At 40.6% G+C, this 25,590-nt stretch overlaps 1 protein-coding gene across 6 annotated transcripts in view; it reads right to left on the reverse strand.

Moving 5' to 3' along the window:
• The window catches only part of mef2aa (myocyte enhancer factor 2aa), a 59,033-nt gene that overhangs the window by 14,198 nt on the left and 19,245 nt on the right, over positions 1 to 25,590 (reverse strand). For 4 of the 6 annotated variants that reach the window (XM_063899150.1, XM_063899177.1, XM_063899144.1 and 1 more), the window contains 4 exons: positions 24,716 to 24,929; positions 17,363 to 17,566; positions 3,159 to 3,293; positions 1,536 to 1,749 (listed from right to left, as the gene is read on the reverse strand). In XM_063899150.1, the coding sequence (XP_063755220.1) occupies positions 1,536 to 1,749; positions 3,159 to 3,293; positions 17,363 to 17,566; positions 24,716 to 24,769 (607 nt within the window). In that variant the 5' untranslated portion in view covers positions 24,770 to 24,929. Of the gene's footprint in view, positions 1 to 1,535; positions 1,750 to 3,158; positions 3,294 to 3,360; positions 3,493 to 17,362; positions 17,567 to 24,715; positions 24,930 to 25,590 lie in introns of all 6 variants that reach the window. The other 2 variants (XM_063899187.1, XM_063899168.1) reach the window with 1 other exon arrangement.

Below are 25,590 nucleotides of genomic sequence, written 5' to 3' on the forward strand. Positions count from 1 at the left end.
CACACACACGTTAGTTAATATGAAATGTATGAATGAAATGTTATTTGTTATATTTTAAAATGTGTTCCTGTTAGAAGTTGTAGCCAGTTTTGGTTATTTTTCTCAAATAAAACCTTTTGAATTCATATAGAGTTGTTTTTACTATTTCTTCTGAATTATAGAAATCCTTGTTGTTTCAATACCCTCGTAGCACATTGTTGCCCTGAGGTAACAAACCAACACCTGGTTGAGGGGTGTGTGGGGGGGGGGGGGCATTTTTTTTAATGGATTTAATATCAAGGACCCCTAAGCTCCTAAAACACATGGTGAAAAATGTTTTTCCTCCCAAAATAAAAAGTCATGCTATAGACGGTTGTAAACCCAGTTCCCCTTTAGAGTAAAACACATGATTAAGTAGGGTATGGTTATGGGATGACTACATTGTGATTAAAAAGGATAGAGGTGTAACATTTGCCTTACTTCACTATCGTTTCCAAAATCCCCATTTCTGGGTGATGTCACAGTGGCTACATCCACTTCTATGGGCCGGGGTATTTATTTTTAAGGCTGATCTGATACGAATCATAACAAACAATTCAAATAAAGCAGTGAATAATCAGGAACGAGTAGTTATCGTAAAACACAATCAATATGTAAACCCCCTGTCTATGACTAGGTGTTGTCCAATTCTGGTATGTGGTTCATTTTGAATGAGGTATTTCACACCTTGTTGCCTGTACCACTATCGTGTGCAGTGTAGCTGCATCTTGCGAACGCCATCTGGAATGAATTTGTCAAGCCTCTCATTCAAAGTGTTGTGTACACTGACTTTTTTTCCCACTATGCTGATACAGTATAAGTTTGATTTTAAACACATATACATGACACAAACATTGGTTAAATGGTGCAGAGTTACATTACTGCTTGACCTGAGGCCACGTGCATCCAATTCCATCTTGAAAAAAATATAATAATGATACAACCAGAGGAAGAAGCCGTTACCTTTGCATACTGAGTTGAAGCAAGAGGAAACAACTTCTGCTATGCAACACCTTTAATGCATTGTGGTTTACATTCTATCTTTATTTCTTGGCTGTCCAGTAGTTTTACCATTGATGTGAAGTTACCATGAGACCAGCATATACTCTGGGAGAAGTGCTAGACACACATATTATCTGTAGTGCATCCAGAAATAGTTAAGAACAGTACAGCATGTTTCCCTTGAAAGCCCATTTTTATGATTTCTGGTTTCAAACAAACAAGATATAATGTGGATTATTATTAATTAGTTGTTGTTTTAGTTTGGTGACAACCAGGCTAGCTGTTTCCCCCTGCTTTTCGTGTGTATGCTAACCTAGGCTAATGACTTTCATCAGTTTCTCTTCAGAACAGTCAAATTGTTCCAACAACAAAAAATCTATGCCAGCAGAATTATAACAAATATATACTGTAATCACACAAAGGGGCTTTAATAAACTAAATATATCCTACTCTGAGTGTTCTGCATCCTTTGTGCACAAACTTTGACCAATTAACTGGGGTTGTTGTCTACTAACCTGCACTGGTGGGCCTCTGAGGTCCTCCACTGGAACCCAAATTCCTGTGCAGAGAGGCCTGAGGAGGGGACAGCATCCCACTGTCACTGAGAGAGGCCGCGGCTGCCGCCAGCGCCTGGCTGCCCAGAGTCCCTCCTGACTGGTACATGGCATTAGGATTGGACACAGGCACTGCCACATGCATGGAGAAGTTCTGCTGAGGCAATGCTGTGGGCTACAAGAGGGAGACAAACACACGCAGAGGTTTACACATAAACACACTCAAGACCAACTCTAATGATGAGTCTGAAGGGTCAGTGATTGTCATGGCATCATTAACAGAGAGCTGCCATGAGGGATAGCTTTAATAAACAAGGATGTACTGTGCATTTTAAACTTGACTGTTTCTTAATCACACAATGTTTTAAGACACTTCATACCCAACACGAGGGCTATTGGGTTACACCATATGATCATCACAAAAGTTTATTTGTATTAACATTATACATAAAGTATACACATAAGTATTCAGTATTACACAACACACAGAAAAAAACACAAAAAAAACATGCGCTCAGGTGATCACTTTGGCATTGCAGCAGTCAGCACTACAGACGTACTTTCACCTTTTGAAACACCACTGTGTTACGTGTTTCTCAGCACAGCAGAGAGGGGTGGCAGGGATTCACAACTACACGAATCGTGACTCACTTGCATTTACCCAAAAAGTGCTGACTGTGCAAAGCTTAAGTGAGAATGACAGGTGGCGGTGAGAACGTTTGATCATAGCATTATCCAGTGAGCCGGTCGGGTGTTATCATTAGTTTGTTAATGGCAATGTGATGCTCTTCATGTCAGGAAAATAGAGAAAACGACTGCTTAGTAAGCACTATGTTCTTGCACAGTTCTAATATTGTCACGCATGATAAGATCACAAAAGATTTGTGGTAATTTAGAGTGTGAGCCAGTGTGGTACTTGATGAAGGAGAGGGAAGATGCTAAATGATAGTGTAGTGTTAGTGTGCTCTGGGAACACTTTTATGCTGGAGCCATTCAGAAGTAAGATTTATTTTGTGCTAGAACGCATCTGAAGAGAGGTAATAGAAGGATTATAGGGGGGGAATTACAAACATTACATTATCAAGGGACTATAAACGTTTTTTAGTTTGTTTGTGTTTATGTCTGTCACTTATACAAATATAAATCAGGTTTGAGATGTAAAAGAAACCTGACCTTATATCAAAGCACCTGCAAAACCTTATGATAAAAACTCACAATATGCAATTAAGTATTAACTGTACATTCCCAATGTGTTTAAATAGCAACTGCTGTTTGATTTATGATAACATGACCATGATACTAGGGTGTAATCTTTCCAGCAGAAGCATGCAACATTTCACCTGTTCACATGAAATGTGATCTTATCAGGGTGTGCCAAAATATCAGTTGCAAACAAATCAACATAAGAAACAAATGCACACCCAGTGAAGGGGCATTAATATTAAGCTAGAGTAGTTCTGAAAGAAGTTGACAGAGGTTCTGGGGGTAACAAAAAGAGGAAAAATTTAAATGTTAAATGAAAAAAAGAGTGAAATTCCTTTGTGCCACAAAGCCAAGCAAAAACGTTGCATTTACAGTACTTACGATTTTATGATTTCTCATCATATTATCAAACTCCTCATTAATTTTTTTATACTTTTCTTCTGTGTGAGGAGTGAGGACATATGAGGCATCGGGGTCCGGGCTATCACAACCTCTGTGTTCTTTCTTGTTTAGCGCCTGTAGTGAACATCAACATAAAGACAGGAATCAACACAAAACAGCAGGGGACAAAGGAAGTACTTACACCACAGCGCTTGTACATTAAATCACTCTCTTCGTTTAGTTTGCCGAAATGGTCGTCCATGAGGGGGCTGTGCCCAAAACAGTCTTCAGGATCAGGACTAGCACAGTCATTATGGCCTTTGTTTCTCAATTTCTGAAAGGAAATTGCACAATTTCAAGAAACAATATTGTACTGTAGTGTATTTGCTTACCTTATATACATACACATATCTACTGAAAAAGTCTATATCAAACTAAATTAAACATCTACTGTACATTGTCCTTTCATTTCTTCCTTGTGTTACATTCGACCATAAACAGCTGATATACAAATGCAAGGTTAAAATGTAGTTCAATACTCTGCACCAAGGGTAAACTGAAATATCCTTTCACCCTTCAAAAGTGTTCAGAGAAACAAAATATTATCCTCCCCCCTTTTCCTCTATCTCTCTCTCCTTCTTCCCCCTCCTGTCCCCATCCCTCTCTGTTCTTCCTTCTCTTGTGTCTCTGTGTCTTTGCATTTTTCATCATGTTTCAGTTATCATAAGCCACCCAGCTGGAAGAAACCCCTGCATAAGAAGATCCTACAGCCGAGCACTTTAAGACTGCCCCAGTCTGTAATTCAGTATGGTTGTCACTCGTGGAATCTTATCAAACATAATGCATGTGGAGAATAAAATGGATAATCAAATGTGGTCAAAGATGCTTATTTGAGCATGAAATTGGGCAATTATTGTAAAAGCAAAGCGTTCATAAGTGCATAGGGTGGTGTGTGGTGTTGTTATAAAGACTCTATTCTTACTTTAAGAAAAACACATCATATAACTAAACAAATAAATGCAACGTTGTCGCTTTTGCTCACTTTCTTAGAGGCTGCTTTCTGCTCCTCATCACAGCTCTGAATAGCGGTGTTAACAAGACTTGCTGACAGCATGTGACAGCATGTGATATCAAGACAGTGTACATCAAAACATGATTTATGTGTGGCTCTCGAGGTGCCTCTATCAGCCTACTGCAGTTCCAGAACAGCGCCCTGCCCTGTCTGTGGGCTGCCACGAAGGCCTCTTGTCTACAGGAAGGTCCCTGACTCCTGTGGATTCGGGGGTCAGAGTGTGAGCAAGAGGAGAGGAACCTACCCACTAATGAGACCTTACTCTCTGTTTCTGCGCTTCAACCAAGACAGTGGAAAATGTGTGTGTGAAAGAGTGACGAGTGGAGTGTGTGTGGTGCATATGTGCAATCTGTGTGTGCGGAGGGGGGGGGTTCTACAGCTGCTACATCCTCTGACAGCGATGTGACAGTACGTTTAGGTCTGTGCAGACAATGCGGCTAACCCCGTGCTGCTCACCACAACCTCAGTGTAAGTTACATTTCCTAAAACCTAAACTAAGGCTTTATGAGAGTCCTGCATAATATCATTGCTCATTAAAACCAGATGATGCTTAATCCTTCATTGCTCACTTAACACAATAGCATTCACATGTTTTTAAGGGAAGTACATGGGGTCACAAAGATAATGTGTGTCTACAGGAATTAGACGATGTGCGCAGAAATAAGGAAGTTCAGAAAAGCCCCCACATTTCTTCAAACACAAGTGTCCACAATGCTGAAGGGAAACAGAGAGAGAGAAAAAGAGAAAAAGATAGAGAGAGGAAGACGAGAGAAACGTTCTCTGGATAATGAATGGCCAGCACTGTACCACAGATGCATTACGGTTTGGTGCGGTACAGAGCAGTGGCATTCTTCTCATTCTACGAAAACGCCTTGCTGCTTCATTTCCTGTTTACTGAACGAACCCTCTTTAGTTAGGGTCCTGAAAGGCCTGTGTTTACTGGGGTTAAACTATCCACTTTCTCCATCAGCGAGCCAAAGATCTGATCTCAACCTGCAAATTTTGGTTCCAACCTGCTCATTATGGGAATATCTTGGTTGGGCTGGTCGGGCACGGCTGCGTGAGTCGGACAGGGCTGCTCTACTTTCACAACAAGCCTGGCCAGCCTACAGTACGCCGCACCCACTGGCCCAAGCCATTTAGGGAGGGGTTGCAGCACAGTGGGTGAGCGGGAACCAGATAGCAGCAGACAAGGCCAGGCAGCAATCAGATCTGTTCCATTACACATCACTACAATACATATCATCTTCAAAAAGATACAGTGAAGGTTTATTTGTTGTATATTAAGAGGTATTTATCACTATGGCGTTCTAATGTATATAACATTAAAGGCTTGGGAATACATGGTTCTAATACTTTGTCAAATGACTTGGCATGTTTTGGGTTTCCCACAGACACTGCCCACTGCTTTCAGTAAATGGATCACTAAATCAGCACATGGCCAAACAGGTGTCTCTCTTTCAAACACCTGTCAAGACCTGGCTCCCCACACAGCCAATCAGAGGCAGCCGCGCAGAGATATGGCCGTAGAAGGGACCACATGGAGCCCTGAAGGCCACCCAACCCCAGATCAACTTTGCTCTTACATGTCAATGCTCCAGACTGCTCCAGACACTACAGTGTTCTGACCTAGAAAAAGCGGAAAACTTACGAGACAATCAGGATGCAAGAACGAAAAGATAACTTCTTTTTGCATTTTGAATAGCTTGACATAAAGCCGCTTCAAATTGCCTTTTTTCAAAGTTGAATCAAGTTGTTGGATTTTTAACTTGGAAAGAAAAGTTGGCTGGATGCAAATACAGCTGAGTTTGGGATTTTCAGTAGCATTTCTAATGAAAGATATGTGCTGTTTGTTGCGAGAGGAGGGCTCGAAGGAGTATGGACAAGGGAACTTGTGTAATCTATTCAGAGTGTCCTGAGAGGCTCACAAAGATGAGAGGGAACGAGGCCAGCTGCTATTTTCTCACAGCAGCCCAAACCTGTATTGATAGAAATTTGGCTCTTCAAGTAAAAATGAGACAGTGAGTGGCTGACGTCAAACCAACTGGGCACCATTGTCTGGGTGTGCTTGTGTGTGTGTGTGTGTGTGTGTGTGTGTGTGTGTGTGTGTGTGTGTGTGTGTGTGTGTGTGTGTGTGTGTGTGTGTGTGTGTGTGTGTGTGTGTGTGTGTGTGTGTGTGTGTGTGTGTCTGTCAGTTTGCTTGTCTGATACTTGAACTTCTTTTTAAAAAACATTTTCCATTGCAGGAGGCCTTGAGTCTTCCTTATACTGAAGAAAACATCTATCCTTCATCTCCACCTGAGGCCTGACTATTAACCTAGCTGTAACCATGGGGAGCATTCAGCTCAGTAATTGCCTCTCCAGATTTGCACTATATGTTCAGAACACAAGGCTATAGTGTGCTGCGAAAAGCAACCTAGCATGCCACTCTGATTTAACATCAATGTGAATTACTTTTTTGACATTAATCACTGCTATTAAAATCAATGAATTTTTTTTTAGCTGCTCAATTCTGTCCTTACATTTACTTTTAGGCACTATATTCACCTTTTGTATTGGAACATTTAAGCACTATTCGTTGGAATAAAAATAAGTCTAAAATCATTGCATAAGCCACCTACATCACCTGTTTCTTGAGAAGTACTTTCAGTGAAATGGGCCCAAACTGCGTACTGTGCTGCTGCGAGTCTTGGAAAACAGTTTCACTTTGATGTTCTCTCTTGTGTCAAGAGAGCTTTCTGCATTTAACTTATTCATGTACTGTACAGTACTGTACGTGAATAGAAGGCAGGGTGAAAGGAGAAAGATAGTGGTTCTGTATAAAAGCTGAACTTCAAAATTGTGGGGGAGATGGCTGAAAGGAGAGCATGAAGAGGCTGTTTCTTCCATTGTGCCTGAATCACAACAGCTTTCACTTACAGTAGCTCTCACTAAAGAGCACCATCTGACCTATGATTACTCTGATTACAGGCCCCTTTAACAGCAAGACAGTTTGTGATGTAACGGCGAAACAGCAGGAAAATTACACAAAATGCTCAGAGAGTAACATAAATGTTTAATACATGTAATGTTTATTCCAGTCGTCCGTAAAGTACATAGAGGCTGTGTTTTAACCACTGGTTGTGCTGCAGCCCTTCCTCATCTCATTTCAGCTTGGCCTCCCAGTCCTTCGCCCTGCAGTGCTCTGAATTGGCCCTTGTGCCAGTCGCTACACTAAGCAAGGTAGCGTGCTAATCCTCATGACATCACCATTGTGTCCAGGCCGTTCCATCTAATGTGCTTATCAAAGGGCTTCTTTGAGTGTGAATGCACTAGGAAATCAGCATGGGGAGGCGGCTGATAGGAAGGCTTTTATCTGTTGAGGAATATTTCTGCTCTTATATAACATCTTAAGGGACTTTCTCTACCATCATGTTCACTTTTCCCCTGTGGTGATGTAGTCTTCACTTGAGGGGAATGAAAGCCTCTTTTGGTAGATCTTTAGGCACTCACTGCATGCCATGGCCCAGCACTACCGTAGGTTACAGTAATGTAGAAAGCCATCTTCTCTTTCACCGTTTCCCACCACTTATTGTGAGTTTGGAGTAAGGGGCTATAAGGAGACATCTGTAATTCCCAGACATATCTTGTTTAATCTGATGACCATTACACATTAGTGACTGATATGAGGATATGAGGCTGGATTCATGTCCTTCCTGTGGCTCACTCCATTGTCTGGTTACACAGTGGACAGGAAGAGCTGCGGGTGGCAGCAACTTGACCGTCTGTATTTTATTTGGATATTATTGTCTTCTAGCTGTATTTACATTGTGAGATTCAATCACACATGGCACTGGACGGACCACAATGAACTGAGAGCTCAAAGTAGAGTAGAAATATTCTCCAAAGTGAGTCATGCTCACTGAATCTAAACCAGCGAGTGATAAATATAAGGACAAACTGATCATATTTTATATTGCATATACAGTTCATACCCAATCCATATTACTGATTAAGAGGCAAATGCTTTGCAATGAGCAGAGCTATGTGCACTGACACAGTGGTGAATGACTGATGTGACAAAGTTATTACCTGCCACAGTTAGAAAGGGAACCGTCTCAAAGAGGGAATTCAACTACAAATTGAAGATAAAGGCAAACCAATGTTATCATTATCTACAGATAAGAAAGAACAAGAGCACAGTCTCTGTTCCCACTCCACATAAAGAAAAAGGTACCACAAAACTGATCAAAAGGAGGAGCAATCCATACAGAAACATTAACTTCATTAACATCTTTCCAACCATTTCTGCTCCCTGTCTCTCTGTCTTCCACTCTCTCTCTTTCTCTCTCTCTGGTCATTGAGTGGATCATTAGCTGTCAGGGCCCTTGAAACCATACCCCCAACCCTGAACTCCCATTCCTGCTCGCCTCTAAAATATTCATAAGGACAATTAGGAGTTCCGATAAGGCGAGTACGGAGGGCTGGGGGGCGTGCGGCAGAGAGGGCAGGATGTGCCAGCAGGACGTCTGTTCTGCAACACTCTATACCCAGACCACAGACCTGTCCTCATCAATCTGAGACACAGCAGCCTCCCTCTTTGCCCCCAGTCAGGCCAGGCAGTCAGGGGAAGGTGGCACGGTGCCAGCTTACCCCCAGTTCCCCCACCCCCCTAATCCCAGCAGGCTTTGCTCTGTCCTCGCCCCTGGGCTGGAGGGGTTGGCCGCACAGCACGCTCAGTGGGAGGAGGGGGGCACAAGGGCAAGCTGATTGTTGCACAAGCTAACTCACAGTAGCCGCTGTGCACGATAGCAAGGTCTCGTTTCAGCCGCTCAGCCCGCAAGGTCATTGAAGAACACAGAGGGGGGGACTCATGGCACAAGCTTCTAATGATCTTTAACATAACCAGTATCACTGTTGCTACGAACTAGATCAAACCAAATTAGGTCAGCTCAATGTCTGACCTATTTCATGTGGTTCAAACTACAGTTTATGACAGGTATGTGGTTGGAGCTGAGTTTTAGAAAGTGCATTGGTACATGCCGTCCAACACGTTATTACTTCCGAAGGGTATTTAATTAGCTGTTACAATAATCTAATAATTTCATTGCATTGCTTTTTGTGTTACACCCTGCATCTCATGTTTAGCAGGCCATACTATAAATACAGTACACCCGCATTACTTTCAGGAATAAAAACAAATATTACAGCAATTGGACAAGAAAGAGAACAGCAATGACACATTTTAAATGAATCCCAACATGAAAAGGTTATCAAAATGTGAACTGCAAAATATTGAGAAGAGGATTTAAAATGTGTTTTTTTTCTGTTAATATGAATAATAGCAGACGAGTGATGCTTCGGACATCTTCTTTTCTGTGAAAGCTGATGCATTGTACTTTGAATGTAGTACAACCACAAACAGTACAAGCACATATTTCTTTGTGACATTTTAAAGACAGATTTTGATTTTGAGAAACAGCAAATGTACTCATGTGTCAGGGGAAACTAATGTTTAGTAGAAGGCACCATGGCTGTGGTCTTTTGTTATAGTATCTCTTTTTGTTATTTGCTCTAAGGGACCTTTGATTTGAAATGAGACATACGCAATGTTGTTGAGAGAGTGGAAAAGAGCTCTGACGTCGATGAAGTACGACATGTGCTAAAAGCAAAACTCTTAGTGGTAACCTGGTAACAAGCATCCCACATTGGAGACAGAATACAACGGTGAGGTAATACATGATGGGTTTAAAAGGAGAAGAAACCATTACTTGATAATAGAGAAAACCATTCAGCAATTCAAAGGATAACTGTTGAATACCCCTTAAGGAAACATACCATATAAAGAGCAGGGAAAGTGCTGATTATGGCAAGCGTATTTCCAATTATCAACTACTTTTTAAAATGTTAAAGGTAATTTCTTGACCATCAGGAAATACTTACTGTGTATCTGTTCCGTACTAGAGGACAGTTTGTGAAATACTTGCATTAACATTACCACAACTGTTTCATTACGCTCAGAAAACTACAAAAGAGGGCTGGTGACCCTTTTTCACTAAAAGCCCAGAGGAAAAGGAGTCCTTGTCCTACAAAAAGGGGCACTTTGAAACCCAGCATGAAGCTCAAAACAGAACCATTAATATTGCTTTACTCGCCGAGGCGAGAGAAGACTTTTCAGACAGCTCTCACCAGTAATGATGTTTGATAAGATAAGAGATGTTAAGATGTGATGCTGTATGTCAAGAGGAAAAGTATTACAATTTAAATTGCCTAAAGAATTTACAACACCAGGTTCCTAAATGTATATATAAAAAAGCATGTAATGAAGTATTATGTGGCTCTCTGTTTTCAGTCAAACTTTTTGTTGTATTTATTTTTAACTTGTCCTAATAGAGTAGTCTGAACATAGACCCTGCTGTTGTATGGACAGCCAGTGTTTGTTTTGACTAAAAACACAAGCTAACACTCAAGACACAGGCCCAAAGGTTACACGACTGCTTTCAGGTGTACAAAACACTATGCGCACAGGAAATAGGAAGTTGCACAGAGCTCCTGTGAAGAGGTGGTAGTGGGAGTACAGACACACACAATAAGGCCCTGTCGTCTCCCTGAAAAAAAAACGATTGACTGATCGGCTTAGTGTTTATGTAGCAATATGTATACATAAGATAAAGCAGAAACTTTTCATAATGAGAAAGCAGGAGAACAAACACATCCATTATTTTAAATAAAATACTTGAGCTTTAGCTTAGCTTAAGGTTCAGTAATGCCATCATACATATTAAAATCCGCAGCATTGTGTAACCTACCTAGACTCAAAATAAAAATATAGAAAATAATTTTAATATCACTCCAATAAATCACAGGAGGCCAAAAGTACACATTTTTTTATAATATTGAAAACGGGCTGGCAGAAAATATCACATACAGTATATTGAAAAGACCTGAAAAATCAACATCAACCCAATAAGTCTATGTCAACAGCAATGACATTTGATTTAGCTTAAAAGGGATTTCTCATCACTGCTGCTGAGGGCTCTACGGTGAAATATCAAAAAGGAGAATATAGTCATATATAATAATGGCACAGTGAAGAGAGACACTGATGTAGATAAATAATGGATAGGAGCTGGAGGTGGTGATAAAGACTTGACAGTAAAGTCACCAAACCAATATATGTATTTATTTTAAACTTTTGAAATAGTTGGATTTTTCCTAACTTAGATCTTTAATATGATACAGACTCCATCCTCCTTATGAAGAAGAGACCAGCTATTTAAAAGATTTTGTATCTGATATTGTATTGAAATATTAAAAAGGAGCTCTAACTTCATATTTTGTTGTCTCGTATAAACAGCTGGTTTCCCTTTCTTCGCCCCTGTAAATAGCCCGTCAAATGATAGATAATGATGTAGATAATTATATGCAAAAAATGAGCAATTTGGCTGGTCAGACAATAAGAAATCATGGATAATTCCACATACAACAATGAGTGTGATCCGTATCACATAAAAATGTTTAATTTGTTTTCTATTCCATGTTTCTAGAAATAGCGGTTCACTGGTTTATAGAGAAAGAAGAGAAAATGAAGCACTGGGAACACAAGCATGTCGCAAAGGAAGTTATGTCATTTAGTTTTCTGTCAAAAGCATCGTCAGTTTCTACAGAATAAACCAAAGAAAGACATCAGAAAATAGCATCAGAGGCACCAAACTGCTGCAGAGACAGCATTAAGACTCTCAACATTCACTGGTGTCCATATCATTAACAAAACTACAGTTTGGCGCAAATTCAGTAACAATAACTTGAGTGTTATTCCTGTACTTATCCAGCCAATATTGAGGATCTCTACTCAAGACATTTAACGTAATGGTTAGCACAAACACCAATCCTGTAGATGTAAAATATGAACTGATAAATCGGATATTTTTAAGCAAGCAAAAAATTCAAGGACAAAAAAACACGATAAAAAGTTCACGAAAAGAGCACTCAATTCCAAACAAGGGCCAATGGACTGCTTCACTATTTAAAACTGCTGCAAAATGTTCAACCTAATTCAGTTTTTTGGAACTATGCACAATGATGATTTTACCAGCATTAAATCCCATCATAACTGTCCCTCACAACAATGTATTCAACTTTTTAAAGAAATACTACTTTTTAACTGAGCGTGATCAATGATAAATAAATCTGTTTGCGTGTGCTGTCTAGTGTTAGTGTTAGCAGGTCAATTGTTTCCCAATGATGGTTGGAAAACATGTAGAATGATGTGGGACTGATGAACATGTTGAAAAATGTCACAGATAGTTGGTCTGCAAAAATAGAGAAGACTAATATCTGGTGCACTGTTGTGTTACAGCAGAATGATTTGAAAACTGCAAAAACCATCACCTGAAATAGAGGAACTGTTAGAATAACAAACAGCTTGATGGGTAAATAAAAATACAATTACTTTACTATTTAATTTAAATAACCAAATCCATTTTGGTAGATATTTCTATTGCTCATATACGAACAATGTGTCAATGTGTTGGCAAGTTTCATACTAAATGTGTTTCACTGCCTCCATATCTCTACTAGCTGCTTTGCTGTAATAATGTCTATTGCATTAGAGAACATGGTGGAAGTGACAGTTTCCCTGTGTGCCAGCCGCAACCTCATTTGACCGCCCTGTTTCTGAGCCACAATTATAAATACACACTCTGCTACTCAGCGCAGACTCACCAGTGTGCTTTGATATTCAATGATCTATGCTTACTGTTTGGAAAAAACATAAACAAGAAACGCACCACACTATCCTCTAAAGACTTTGGAGTTGAGTACTGATCTACTTAATATTTGCATGGCTGTAGCTCATTTCTCACAGGAATATTTGATCACAAATGTTGCTGATGGAGAATCAGACGCATTATTTAAAAAGCAAATTGTGTTGTTTTTTTTCATGTTTATGTATCACAATGGGAATGCTTAGACAAAAATATAAAAAAGTAAATGTTTACAGATTCAGAGCCAGATTTGATCAAAAACATAGTCAGTTGCAGTAATGAATGTATTTACCTGTGTTAATAGAAGAAATATCACCTCTATCTACAAACTTGGAAGTACGTATCTTTGTGAATTAAAATAAAACAACAATAAGATTATAGTTTTATAAATATACTATGGCTATCCTGTTTTATTTTTAAAGGAATGTATGTTCCTTCATGGTTGAAATGAAATTCCATTATTCTCTTAATCAAATAAAACATCTGATTTATTCAATTTTGGACAGTTTTCTGTTCATTTTTCTTCACATGCTCTTTCATCTCTCTTCCCAGCCTCCATTTGCAGTGAGCCACCAGCAGGAGGATAATTGATCAATCATGCTAATTGAAGAGTCTGGACAGCTAGCCCACCATAGCAGATGTGCCAATTTGCATTCATTAAAATAGAAATGAGTCTTAATCACTGCTCAGCCTTTGATTGACAACATAAACATCCCCTGTTGAAACTCCTGGTGCCCATTCAGCCCAAAGCACTGCAAGCGGTTCATTCCATAACGAGGTAGGAGATGTATTCCTCTTTTAGCTGTAAGTCATCAAAAATGCACTCTTGAAGTACAGCGGCATGAATTTCTCCATCAGTACACAAATTCATAAATATTAGAATATGAAGAACTTTGACAAATTCAACCCTTATTTGTGGTGAAGCTTTGGTCAACTTGAAATCTGCAAAGGGCAGTCTTGAAATTCATAAACAAAATAGCTTAATATGAAAACAGAGGGCTTGACTTTCTGTAATGGTCAAAATTTACATGTCCTATTGAACGATTAATACAGCCCCATTCATAACAACAGATAGAGATCATGAGACGAAGCCTAGTGGAAATTACCTGACAATTTTATGCTCATTTCCCTTCACTGTAGAGATCTTGTGAGAGAGGCGTTCCTTCATAAATAGAGAGGGAATTGTCTGTTTTTCATATTAACAATGGCCGCCATGCTTTGATATGAGGGAGATAAGCTGAATTTCCCTATGAATGAACTTAGGTTGTTTACTTCCACAAATCATCAGGGTAAAAGATATGAAAAAAGAGAAGTTTTGCATATGGTGCAGTCCAGTTATTTACAATAACAAGCCATCTGTATTTGACCCAAATGTAATTCTCAAATAAGGTTAAAGCCTATTTACAGCCCTGACTTTATAAGATTACAGTTAAGTGTTGACTTAATACCTGCAAACCGGATCAATACTAATCTACACTATATACCTTAATTATGCTGAATTGCTCAAAGAGACGACAGATAAATGCTGAATAAAGCTTGTGAAGTTGCTTTCTGATTTCAAGGTTTCTGCTGCAGACACAGTATCGCTCTGTGTACGGTGAACGGTGTGAGGTAATAGCAGACCATGAGCAAAATCTCATTAGCTCAACTAGCGGAGAGGGGAGGAAGAGTAAATATTATTAGATTAATCTAATGACTAACGGCAGCATTTGGATTTGTGGCATGAACAGAATTCAATAAGAAACACAATAGGAACAACACCATTAAACCTTCAGTCGTGATAACGCTGCTCAGTTTACAATAACACAACCATATTGAAAACCATGTTTGTTTCCAAGAAGAAATTACTTCATGTCTTGAGTATGATCTTGAGACCGGAGTGTGTTACGCTTCTGAATTACAAGAGAAGACACATTTCTGAATCTGGGTGGCAACAAGGAGTGAGCACTGTGTTATCTTACAATATTAATGTTCCTATGCAAATAAGAACATCTAACAAAAACTCAAACAATGACATTCCCCTTTACCATACACCATATACCATACCATACTGTCGGAAAAATTACACACAGGTTCACATCACAACAGCTCACATGTTGCCTGCAGTGCTGGTAAGGTTAAGACCATCAACACATGCAGACGCAAACAGTCCGCGAGCCAAGTTTGAGACAAAGTCCATAGCCCTCCACTGGGTTATCAAACTGTGGCCCAGGCATGCGTCCATCTGTGGAAAACATGGCGACTGTTCTCCCACACTGCACAGCTCAGCCTTTATCTACAGATGGTACTACTGAGCAGGAATGTGACCTTTGATTTAGTTTCTCACACGGAAAAAGCTTCCCAATGAAGAGCGAGAGAGCGTTTTTCTGGCCTCAAAAACCAGGAACAAATGAGCACATGATTGTTTGCATGGCAAAGATTGGTTTAACACAATTAAGACATTTAGATAAGTGTCCTGCGTAAGTGTCCTCATGTGAGGCCCATTTCACTAGATAATCATGGAGGGGTGGACTCTTGCCATCAACACAGAGGCTCATCCATGTAGTGTACAACAATCTGTGCAGCTGTGGACAAGAGCAAAGGCTAAAAAACATATTGCACTCAGGACAGATATATTCCTAAAATATGATCAAATCATAGCCTTCACAGATTATCAACCACCTCTGACACTGGCTCTCTGGCCAAGTGAATAGCGGGGTTGTGTGGTGATGCTGTGAAGTGGACTGGGTTGGTTACTTCTGCTCTGCTTCCTCACTTCTGAACCTTGACCGCGTAGCCAGCAGGCAGAGGGAGATCTGAACATATCTGCAAAGATGCTGGCCGAGTGAACAGGGACAAAGGGGTTTGTTCTCATCTTTTGTGTAGTGGGGCAGCTTCCTTAAATGTAGCCAGAAGGGCTAAGTGGGAAATCAGCAGTGGTGCTATACTATGCACAATGTACATTGCAATTACACCACGCTGACAACATAAACATACACCGGTAGGCTACAGATACTATGTGACATACCAAGAGAATAACCCAACTTACAGTGAATAACCCCATCAGGGTTATGAGATGTTGTTGCTTTTAATCGTTTAAAATAAGACAGCTTCCAGAGTCACGGCAAAAACAAAAGTGTGGTGACAGTTACGTAAGAAAGGAATGTATCCATGTATTTTTCATGCAGGTGAGCCCCTGCTCTGCTCTGAGGGCCCCTGATGGAGGAGTGACTGCATGAGTCTGCTGGATGCCAGAGCACTCTTCTGCAGCTCTGCCAAGCAGGTAATTCACAAGCAGCAGCAGCATGAATAAAAGATAATGGGCCACAGCTGACTCCTTTATGCTGCATGTAATTTCTCTAATTCTTCCAAGTGAAAGTCTTTTCTAAAGCTAGGATTCTTGAAATGTTTCACTCTCACCCATTTAAACCATTAATGTCTCTTAATTGGGCATCAGTAATAAAAATGCTGTATGTTTTAGTGGGCAGGTGGCAGTAAAAACAACAGAGGTTTGAGAGGAGGCAGAGCGCATTGTCTAATTAAAAGTATCCTTTGTACAGAAAAACAAATCTAAGTGTATTTTTTTTAAAGCACTCTACAACAATGAATGGGCAACCATATATTAGCAGTACTGGGATTTGATCAATAGGCATTAACATATATTGTATATCCATTCATTGAGTCGGAATGAAGATACCAGCCTCTTAAAGCAGAGCTTGAATAGGCTGAGAAACCACACATGTGCCTATGAAAGATGTTTGATAGAGGATGTATCTCTAATCATTCTCATTTACTTTGGCTTCTTCACTTTTGGCTGACAGTTTTGTAAACTGGCATAACAAGTGGTTTAGTCTTCCGATAGTCGCCGGGCATGCAGGAGCTGCCAGGAAACCCAAGTGCTTGTTGAGTTTTATGGAGCAGCGTGGAATGTACTAAACACTGTGTTTTCACTGCAGCAATATACGCTAATGGTCTGTGATGAGGAGGAGTCAGAGAACTGAGACTTACAGGTACAGTATCTATGGGAAACAGGGTTAGAAAATGGTGGTCAGTAGCTACTGTGTGCATGTGAGATAGGTTTTCCACGTCAGTTGATGGGCACCAGAGAAGCTGAAGTTATCAGGGAGAGCAGACCTCCTGTGCCCTATCTCAATGGTGAGAAGGAAACTGTTACTTGTTCCTCATTCTTGTTTGTGTAAAACATAACCTCTGGAGCATTTATAGAGTTTTCAGCCTTTGTCGCAGAATATATATTTTAAAGTCTGCATAAAGAACAAACATAATAAATTAAGCCTAAAACTGAACATAAGATATGTTCTGTAGAACAACCATAAAGAATACAAAATAAGAAAACTGCAAGATTTTAAAGACGTTTATCCACACAAAGTGAGAAGGCGGCGCTCACTCACCTCGACAATGTCAGAGTTGGTTCTGCTCTCGTGGGGCTCGTTGTACTCTGTGTATTTCAGCAACACTTTGTCCATGTCTGTGCTGGCATACTGGAACAGTTTGTTAGAGCTGTTGAAAATGATGAGGGCTATCTCACAGTCACAGAGTACGCTGAGCTCATAGGCCTTTTTCATCAGGCCAAACTTCCTCTTTGTGAAGGTAACCTGAAGAGCACACAGAAAAACAAACCCATGAATTACAAAGGAAAACTGTCCTCAATTAAAAAGGAGATCAAAGTCAAGTGAGCGAAACCAAAATGTCTACATCTACATGCAATTTGCACAAGTGTATATGTTTATTTAGGATTGTTACTGTAAGTAGTTTGCTTTCAAATTCCATGTTTATTGGACAATTTACAGTGGCAAAAGTGTTAGAGTTGTACAGTAGGTACATTTTTTACTTTACTAAAATAGCAATACCACAAAGTGAAAGTAAGCCACTAAGTAAAAGGTAGCACAAAATGAAAGTACTACAACTACAGGTACTTAAATATACTAACAGTAATGCAGTAAAAGTACTTCCACCATTGCATGTTGTTGTTGCAACTTGCTGTTATACTGTCTTTACTATAAAAAATATACCTTTCAAATGTGGAGAACATTTCTGAAAAAAGAGTTCTTTCAAATTTGAAAAGGTCTGTATAGGCTAAGTGAAGAAAACTAAAAAAGGATTGTCTCATTACATTACAACAATATTACTGTAACCAAGGTGACAGTTAACAAGACCATTCCTCCTTTAGGAATGAATACAATGACATAGTACATGGCTGAAATGTCTAGTTATCAGGACAGAGGTCAGGGTTAGAGGCACGAGTCAGCGAGCTGAGTCAGAGCTTTGGCAACAACCGGGGTCCATACATTACTGTAGCCCCTGACTCCATATACGGAAAGCTATCTCCGTAGTGCAGCATAAGCCTTGTAACATGAGCCCTCAGATGGGACTTCAGGTCATACATCACTCCAATGGTAACGCAACTCTCTCTGCAAAGTGACTTTATGTCCTGTATCTCTGCAACTCTCTCTCTGTGGTCGCTTCAGACCCACACACACGCATGTCATTATGTTACAACGGCTCTTTGCAGTACACTACAGTCATTTCTCAAGTTAAAAAACATCGTTCATGCTTTGGTTCGAATTTTTTGCAGAAAATACTTTTAAAGTGTGTATATTTGAAATCAGGGCTGGAAATGTATGCTTTTCTTTAACACAGGGGTTTTGTCACATTATACAACGTGGCTTGTGAATGTTGTAGGGAAAGCTGCGCTCGGAGCCACAGAGAAGAGCATGTGTCTGTATTCTCCATCAGTTTCGCTGACCTACTAAGAGAGGAGTTGAGCAGATGAGGTGGCTTTGTTCAACTTTAATTGGACAGAGCTTACGGCTATAACCTCATTTTAACTGGTATAATGCAGGATAATCCTATGTGCTGCATATGTAAAGCTCAGGCTGTGGGGTCAATCGAACTGTGATGAATGAATTTCAAATCTTCCACACTACAGGTAATTACACATGAACATTATACTCTCTCTAGAAATGGGGGGCCTATCTTTGTGTTATTTTTCATTGAATACACCAATGCATGATATGATCAAACCAAATCCCTAAATGAATCTTCTTGAAATTACAAGGTTTGAATTCAAGCTGAACCAAATAACATGTTTACTTGCAAATGGCAGACATACCGTATAAAGACTTTGAGTGAGTTTGGTGGACAGAAAAAAAAACATCTATTGGTTTTGGTTATGGATGCTTCTCTCAAAAGGATCCCATCATGAAGGTAGATAAGGGGATATGATGTGAGCAATCTCAGGTCATTTTTTACCCTCTTACAGCAGTAGCCTAACCAGCTGATACTTGTGTCGTCTGACCAGAAACCAGGGCTTCTTTCCCACTCATTTGCCTGCCTGCTCTAGTACATGAAAGCAGGTACTCTCATGTGGGAAAATGATTAACAAATTGCATGCTCTTTAGCAGATGAATGTGGCTGTTAAGCCATGGAGATGTCATCTTTCAGCAGGAAGCCACGGATGAGACGCTGAGCGAGGACTTTGTTCCACCTGGATGCATGGCAGAGTGCTGAGTGCAGGGCTGCTGACCCAGGCATCGCTTCATTTCAACCTCAGCTGCAGCACTGAGACTAGGTCCATGCCCCAGCCCCAAACACAGTACCTCTACAAAAGCCAGCTGCTGCTCACAACGACATAAAAGGTGACGATCACATTATTCTTTTGTACTACACAGTTCCCTTTAATAGAGAATTATTGAAGCTATTTCGGCCCTTTTTTCCTCCTTATGATATGATATGTCCAGCCTAATTTACCAAGTCTTGACACAAAACAGCTCCGTGCAGAAAGACCAAGATACACAACTTTAACCTCCATCCACCCACATCTTTTTTTGGGTGACTGGTGAGACAGTAAAAACCACAGACATCCTTGAGGTCAAGTGGGAGGTTTACTGGCGAAGATTTCTTATGGTTCACCAGGTCAAAGGCACCCACAAAGACTGTCAATGTGGTTTGAAACATTTGGGTAGATCATATAGTAAGATGTGGTGCACATGTTGTCTGGCCCCCTGAATAATTCATGTATTCACAATGACAGGATGAGCCTCAGTGTGTTGCAAAGCTTTTTGCCAGGGCTAGAGAGAAGAGAGGCCACTTAAACTTTCAATAAACTGGAGTTATTCCAACTTTCTCTGCTTTTGATAAGGTCATTACAACAGCTCATACAATACCAGACCGATCAACAACTATTAGCATTTAGCTGAAAACCCTGACCTTTTAAGAAGCTCTCACTATGTCAAGATGAGGTGGTAATTCTGCACTCACTTTTTCGGCATTTCAAACTTCTTCCCAAGTGCCCCACAACCAGTTTTTACTGAGGTTTAATTGAGCTTGGTAATTAAATGCATACTTTTTATACTTTAAGGTTTACCTGCAAGCTATCTGGGCTCTATAAAATCATTTTAAGATGCATTGTTTAAGATATTTCTGTAAAAAAGTGCTGAAACTGCTATTCCCTATCTTTGTCTGGAGAAACTAAACTAAAAAAATCACAAGTGAATATTATTACTTTCAAAGATGTAATCATCTATTAATATGTATAATTCTTGAAACAAATGAATCTAAATTAGCTTTGTTCTAATATTTTTTTCCTCTATCCTCAGACATACTCTGTCACAGAGATATGGTATATAAGAACATATGCCACAACAAAAGACTGACATAAACATCCACATAAAGTTGATGTGTCAATCAAAAGGTCTATCAATGTCTGTCCTCAGGCAGAGGTGCCAAGATGACAAACAAGACATCTGGGACTCAGAGTGCAGCTGTGACTGGAGCATGGCAGGAGCTGACTGAGTCACTAACACCTTCAGAGGGGTGATGAGCTAGCGGCCTTATTAAAACCTCATGTCACCTCTGATGGCCCCCGTGGCAGACATGAGAGTGGGCTTGAGAGTCAGAGAGGTCTGGCACCAGCTGGCAGAGTGACCCAGGCCCTGTGGCTGCTGCCCTGGCTACGTGGTGCCGGAGTGTGCCGGCCTGGGAGACCATCCAGGGCCACCGACGACTGTCTGCCTGCATCAACTCTCACTGGGAGAGAGGACAGCCCCAGGATCACCATGTGGGCAACTGAGGGCGCAATGCTTCGTTTACTGGGTGGGACTGACCTTGAAACCTACAGTAGCCGTGCTTTCATAGGAGAAGGTGACAAGCTAAAACATGCTAAACGTGAGTAGGTCTCTTAGAAATTGCTCTGATCAATAACCAGAATGATCCTGTTTAAAGGCAAATGGATTGTTAAATGTATTGAAACTGTTATTGCCAAAGGAGACAGTGTGCTGTGTTGTGCTTACAGGGTAAATAAACACTCGTGGACATTTCAGGGATGCATTACAAGGTGTACCCCAACAGGAACTAAAAGAACAATCACCATCACCAGACTTCATGTTTTGTTTCTTTGCTTCTTTCAGTTTTTATGGAAACTACATTCCATCTGGAGCAATTATAACATATACATAAGCTGTCAAATGTGACAGTGTCCCTCTGTTCTGTCCATAGTCTATCAACAACTTCTTCACCTGTCAAAAAAATAATGATGGCCGCTCAGAACTTCAGGAATTGGTGAATGCTGAAGAATTGGAGTTGTGTGCTGTGTTGCTCCCTGGAGAGAAAGTGTAAGAGAGAGAGAGCTACTTTGTGCCTACAGGCATCTGAAGTGCCAGAGTTACATTCCAAAATGAGCCACAGCAAGGGCAGGCAACCCTCCACCCATCAGCAAAATCATCAAACTTTTAATGACTTGGGCAATTACCCCCAGTGAGCCTGCTTAATGGCATTCATAGGATGTCACAAGACACTGCTCGCTGGGCTACACCAGGCTCCTTACACCAACCTACAGCACTAATGTGTACCCTCGCTTATCCACCATCACCCCTCCTGCAGTTCATGCACACCATGACAGCTGCTCTGAGAACTAGGTGAAAGATCCTGAAAATACACATTGAATGCCACCGGCTCTGCTGTTGCTATTTTCTGTGGTTTGTACGTTTTAAACCTGCCTACACAGCATACAACAGATTTATTTTCAAGGGCCAAATGTGACATATTATTTTACTGTAAAGCATTGTTTGTGTGGGTATTATTAAAATGTGAATGTTAGATAATAGTGTTTAAGAAATGCATGCGAGTCTGTGACTCAAACTGTAATACTTGCTGTGAATACTGTAAATGAGGAGAATGAACCAGGGCGTTGCTGTCGTATGGTTGTTATCTAGCATTCATTTGTAATCAGCGTGTCAGCTGGCTGATGACTGTGCTTCTGTGTAATGTAAGACCATCACTTATGCAGTGAATGGCTCAGGAACTGGCTCTTACCATCCTACAGTATGCATGACAGGACCTCTGCTGCCTTCGCGTCTCATCCTGTACGCCTCTGCAAGGCCAGAGTAGGGACATATAAAGCTGCACAAAAAGGTCCCACTTTCACTTGAGGTATGCATAACTGTATCATTTTTAATTATCTTACTTATCACTTTTTCACATTACACTTAATTTCTCTGAATTATAAAACTGTGTTGTCGTTATACACTCTAGGTAATGACTTGAAGCAAAATATCAGCTAAGTTCACAGCCTGCCTCAACTCTGCACTCACAATTCCTGATATACTGCGCAATTACAAACCTTTCCCAGCCTTAGCCACACTATGTGTCATAAATCCTGAAAGGTTAACAGCCCTCCTAAAGCACTTGCATGATATTGAAAGGGGGCCGCAGCCCCTCAAAACATTTTGTATAGCAATAATATCTAATTAGCCCACTTAAGGTCTTCTTTAATTTGAACGCTTGAGTATGGATAGCTAGCAGCAGAGAGGCGTAGACAAAGATTCAAATTGTCTCCCGACCGATGGGGCCGTATGCTAATGGGTATTCCCCCTTGGTTAAGAGCACACTCTGGGGAGATGGCATTGTGAGTTTCATGGCCCACAGGGGGGAGAAATAGAGAAATACACACGTATACATCAATTTCTACCAAAGCTTTATTTTAGTACAGCGGCCTATTATCACAGCAGATTTCTCTGCCGAGCCAGCTAAAAATCAACTAAATGCAAAAGCTGAAATGCCTGCATTCTGCTGATAAACTTTCTTACAAAATATACAGTGAACCATTTCAAATGTGATGCAAACACTCGTCTTTGGGAGACACATTAACAATGAGCAACCACTCTCTCTGCAGCTTCAGTTTTCTCTGAAACAATGCAGCTAAATGTCTTCCCTCACTCCCTCCATACGTGCAATATAAAAAAGCATCTTCTGAAGGGTTAATCTGCTGGCCTAGCGCACATTTGACAACCTGTTTTCATGTCATTTTCTTCTCTTTCTTTTTTCCCTGATGTCACAGGTCATTGCATACAGTGTAGATACCAGCAATGAGCCGGGGGTGATTCCTGCTTGGATCTAACCAGAGCCAGGTGTTATACTTATAATTGGCCCACAGTGTGGATTTTTGTTTTGCACTTGGCTGAACTGCTAGCCTCACAGTAACAGACAGAGACACGATCAGAGAAACGATTGGCTAGTACCCGTTTCATGTTAATACCCCCAGGAAATGAAGCACCACTGTAGCTCTGTTACATTTCTGTGTGCACAGCACAAAGTTGCTCCACCTGTGAAGAAACGCAAATTATATTTTGAGGATAACCTCATGTGTTCTACTTGGCTATGGGAAACTTATGTATCTTCATTAATTGGTGTAATTCATCAAAAACTGTGCTCAAGCTACCTCAACTTAGCTCCTAAATCAAAGAGAAAAAAAGCAATGGACACAGCCTTCCTGCTATACATATCCAAGGCTGTTATTCTTGTTCCAAACAGACCTTGGTTGTTTTCTACAGTGTTTAGCAGTTTATATTTAACATGAGCAGACAGAATTCCAGCTCTCTCCCTTTCTGCGGCTAGCTGGGACCAGTGTAGCTGAAGCAGAGAAGGGTGCTGTGTGTCCTGCTGACCCACCCTGCAAATGAGAGGGTGCTGTAGTGCAGTGGCTGCTCCTAATTACTACCAAACAGCTGCAAACACATAGGGCTACAGCGAAGGGGCCAGCCATACTGCCAGGCCAGGGGACAAGCCCTACAGTGTGGGGAGGCCACAGGCGGCCCGCTGTGTTCCTCGCTAGCCTCAGTTCACTCCCACGCCATGAGGCCCCCGCTGCAGCCCAGCGCTCCTGCTGCCTCATCAACTTCTCTAGCTGAAATTGCAGGGTGGCAGGGGAATCATGTCTGTAAATATGACCGCACTGACAAAGAAATGTCATGGTCCCTCTTCAGCTCGCTGGGACATTAGGGAGGGAGGTTTGTCTGTTTAGATCCATGCGCACCATGACAGCTGCTGAACTCTGGTCCGAGGTGGGAAGGAAAGTGAAGAAGACTGTAACCTTCAAGCAGGTAGCGAGAAGACTGTGTTCTGAGACACAAAGTAAGGATACAGTAGTATATATATATATATATATATTTAAAAAAAAGGTTAGACATAAGGGAAAATGCTTATGATATTTATAACACTGTACATTAACTGTATTTTTTTAAATGGAGATAGATCGATAGCACATAGGTATTAGGAGTGTTCAAATACAATTACATCAATGCAAAGTGAAAACATTGATACACCTCATCATCTTTAGGACCTTCCTCGCAAGCCTATTGTAGTCCAAACAATCATTTTAATATTGAATAGTGATAAAACTTGCGATCTGCACCTAATATAAATACATAGATGTATGGATAGATGGATAGATGGATTCTGACACTTACCTGCCTGTTCCTCTCATCCATGATCCTGGCAATCTGTATCTTCTTCCGCCCCATGGCTGTGTCCTTTCCGGTCTCTCTGACACCTCAACAATATCAGAAAAACAACACGATTTCTTCTGCTTCTCTTTTAGCACATTGTGCAACGGTCTCTCTTCTTGTATACACAACACTCTTTCTTCTGCCTTCGCAAAGCCTCAACAGGCTGCACCACAATCTGCAAGGAGACAGAAAGAGAGAGAGAGAGAGAGAGGGGGGCACAAAGTTAATTTGACACTCAGTAATGTGTCCTTAAGCACTTCAAAGCACCGGAGGGCTCTGCTTTCTGTTCTCAAGCACATTCAGAAAGTATGAGACCCACATGGTGTACCCTTATCTGCTGCTGCTGTTGAACCACAGCTGAAGTCAATGAAAGACAACCTCACACTTACATGGCAGCAGCTACACAACAGTCACTGACTAGGTGCACTGAACTCTAATGTGTTTTTACACATTCACAATAGTTTCACAGTAATGGCAATGGAGCCTATGACAGATTAAAATACCGCTGGTTGGAACCATTAACGATGAGTAATTCGGTCATTCGAAAGGCTATGTAATTTCTGAATTTACGCGATTGTTCTAGCTGTTATATTATTTGCTTTTTGCCACGTAACCAATTATTTCCACATTACTGATTTCATATATATATATTTTTTATATAACATTTAATTTATCCGACACTTTAATTCAAACAAACCTACAAAGCGCTTCTACAGAGTTGGCATCGAAACATGTATACCCTTTGTGTTCATTCTCTCTGCTAAGAAAACCTAAACTGCTGCAGGCTGCTTCAATTTTATTGTAGAGACATGTTTTGATAGAGTTTTATAAAAGAT

This window comes from Eleginops maclovinus, chromosome 2, assembly GCF_036324505.1.
Source record: "Eleginops maclovinus isolate JMC-PN-2008 ecotype Puerto Natales chromosome 2, JC_Emac_rtc_rv5, whole genome shotgun sequence".
Lineage (NCBI taxonomy): Eukaryota > Metazoa > Chordata > Actinopteri > Perciformes > Eleginopidae > Eleginops > Eleginops maclovinus.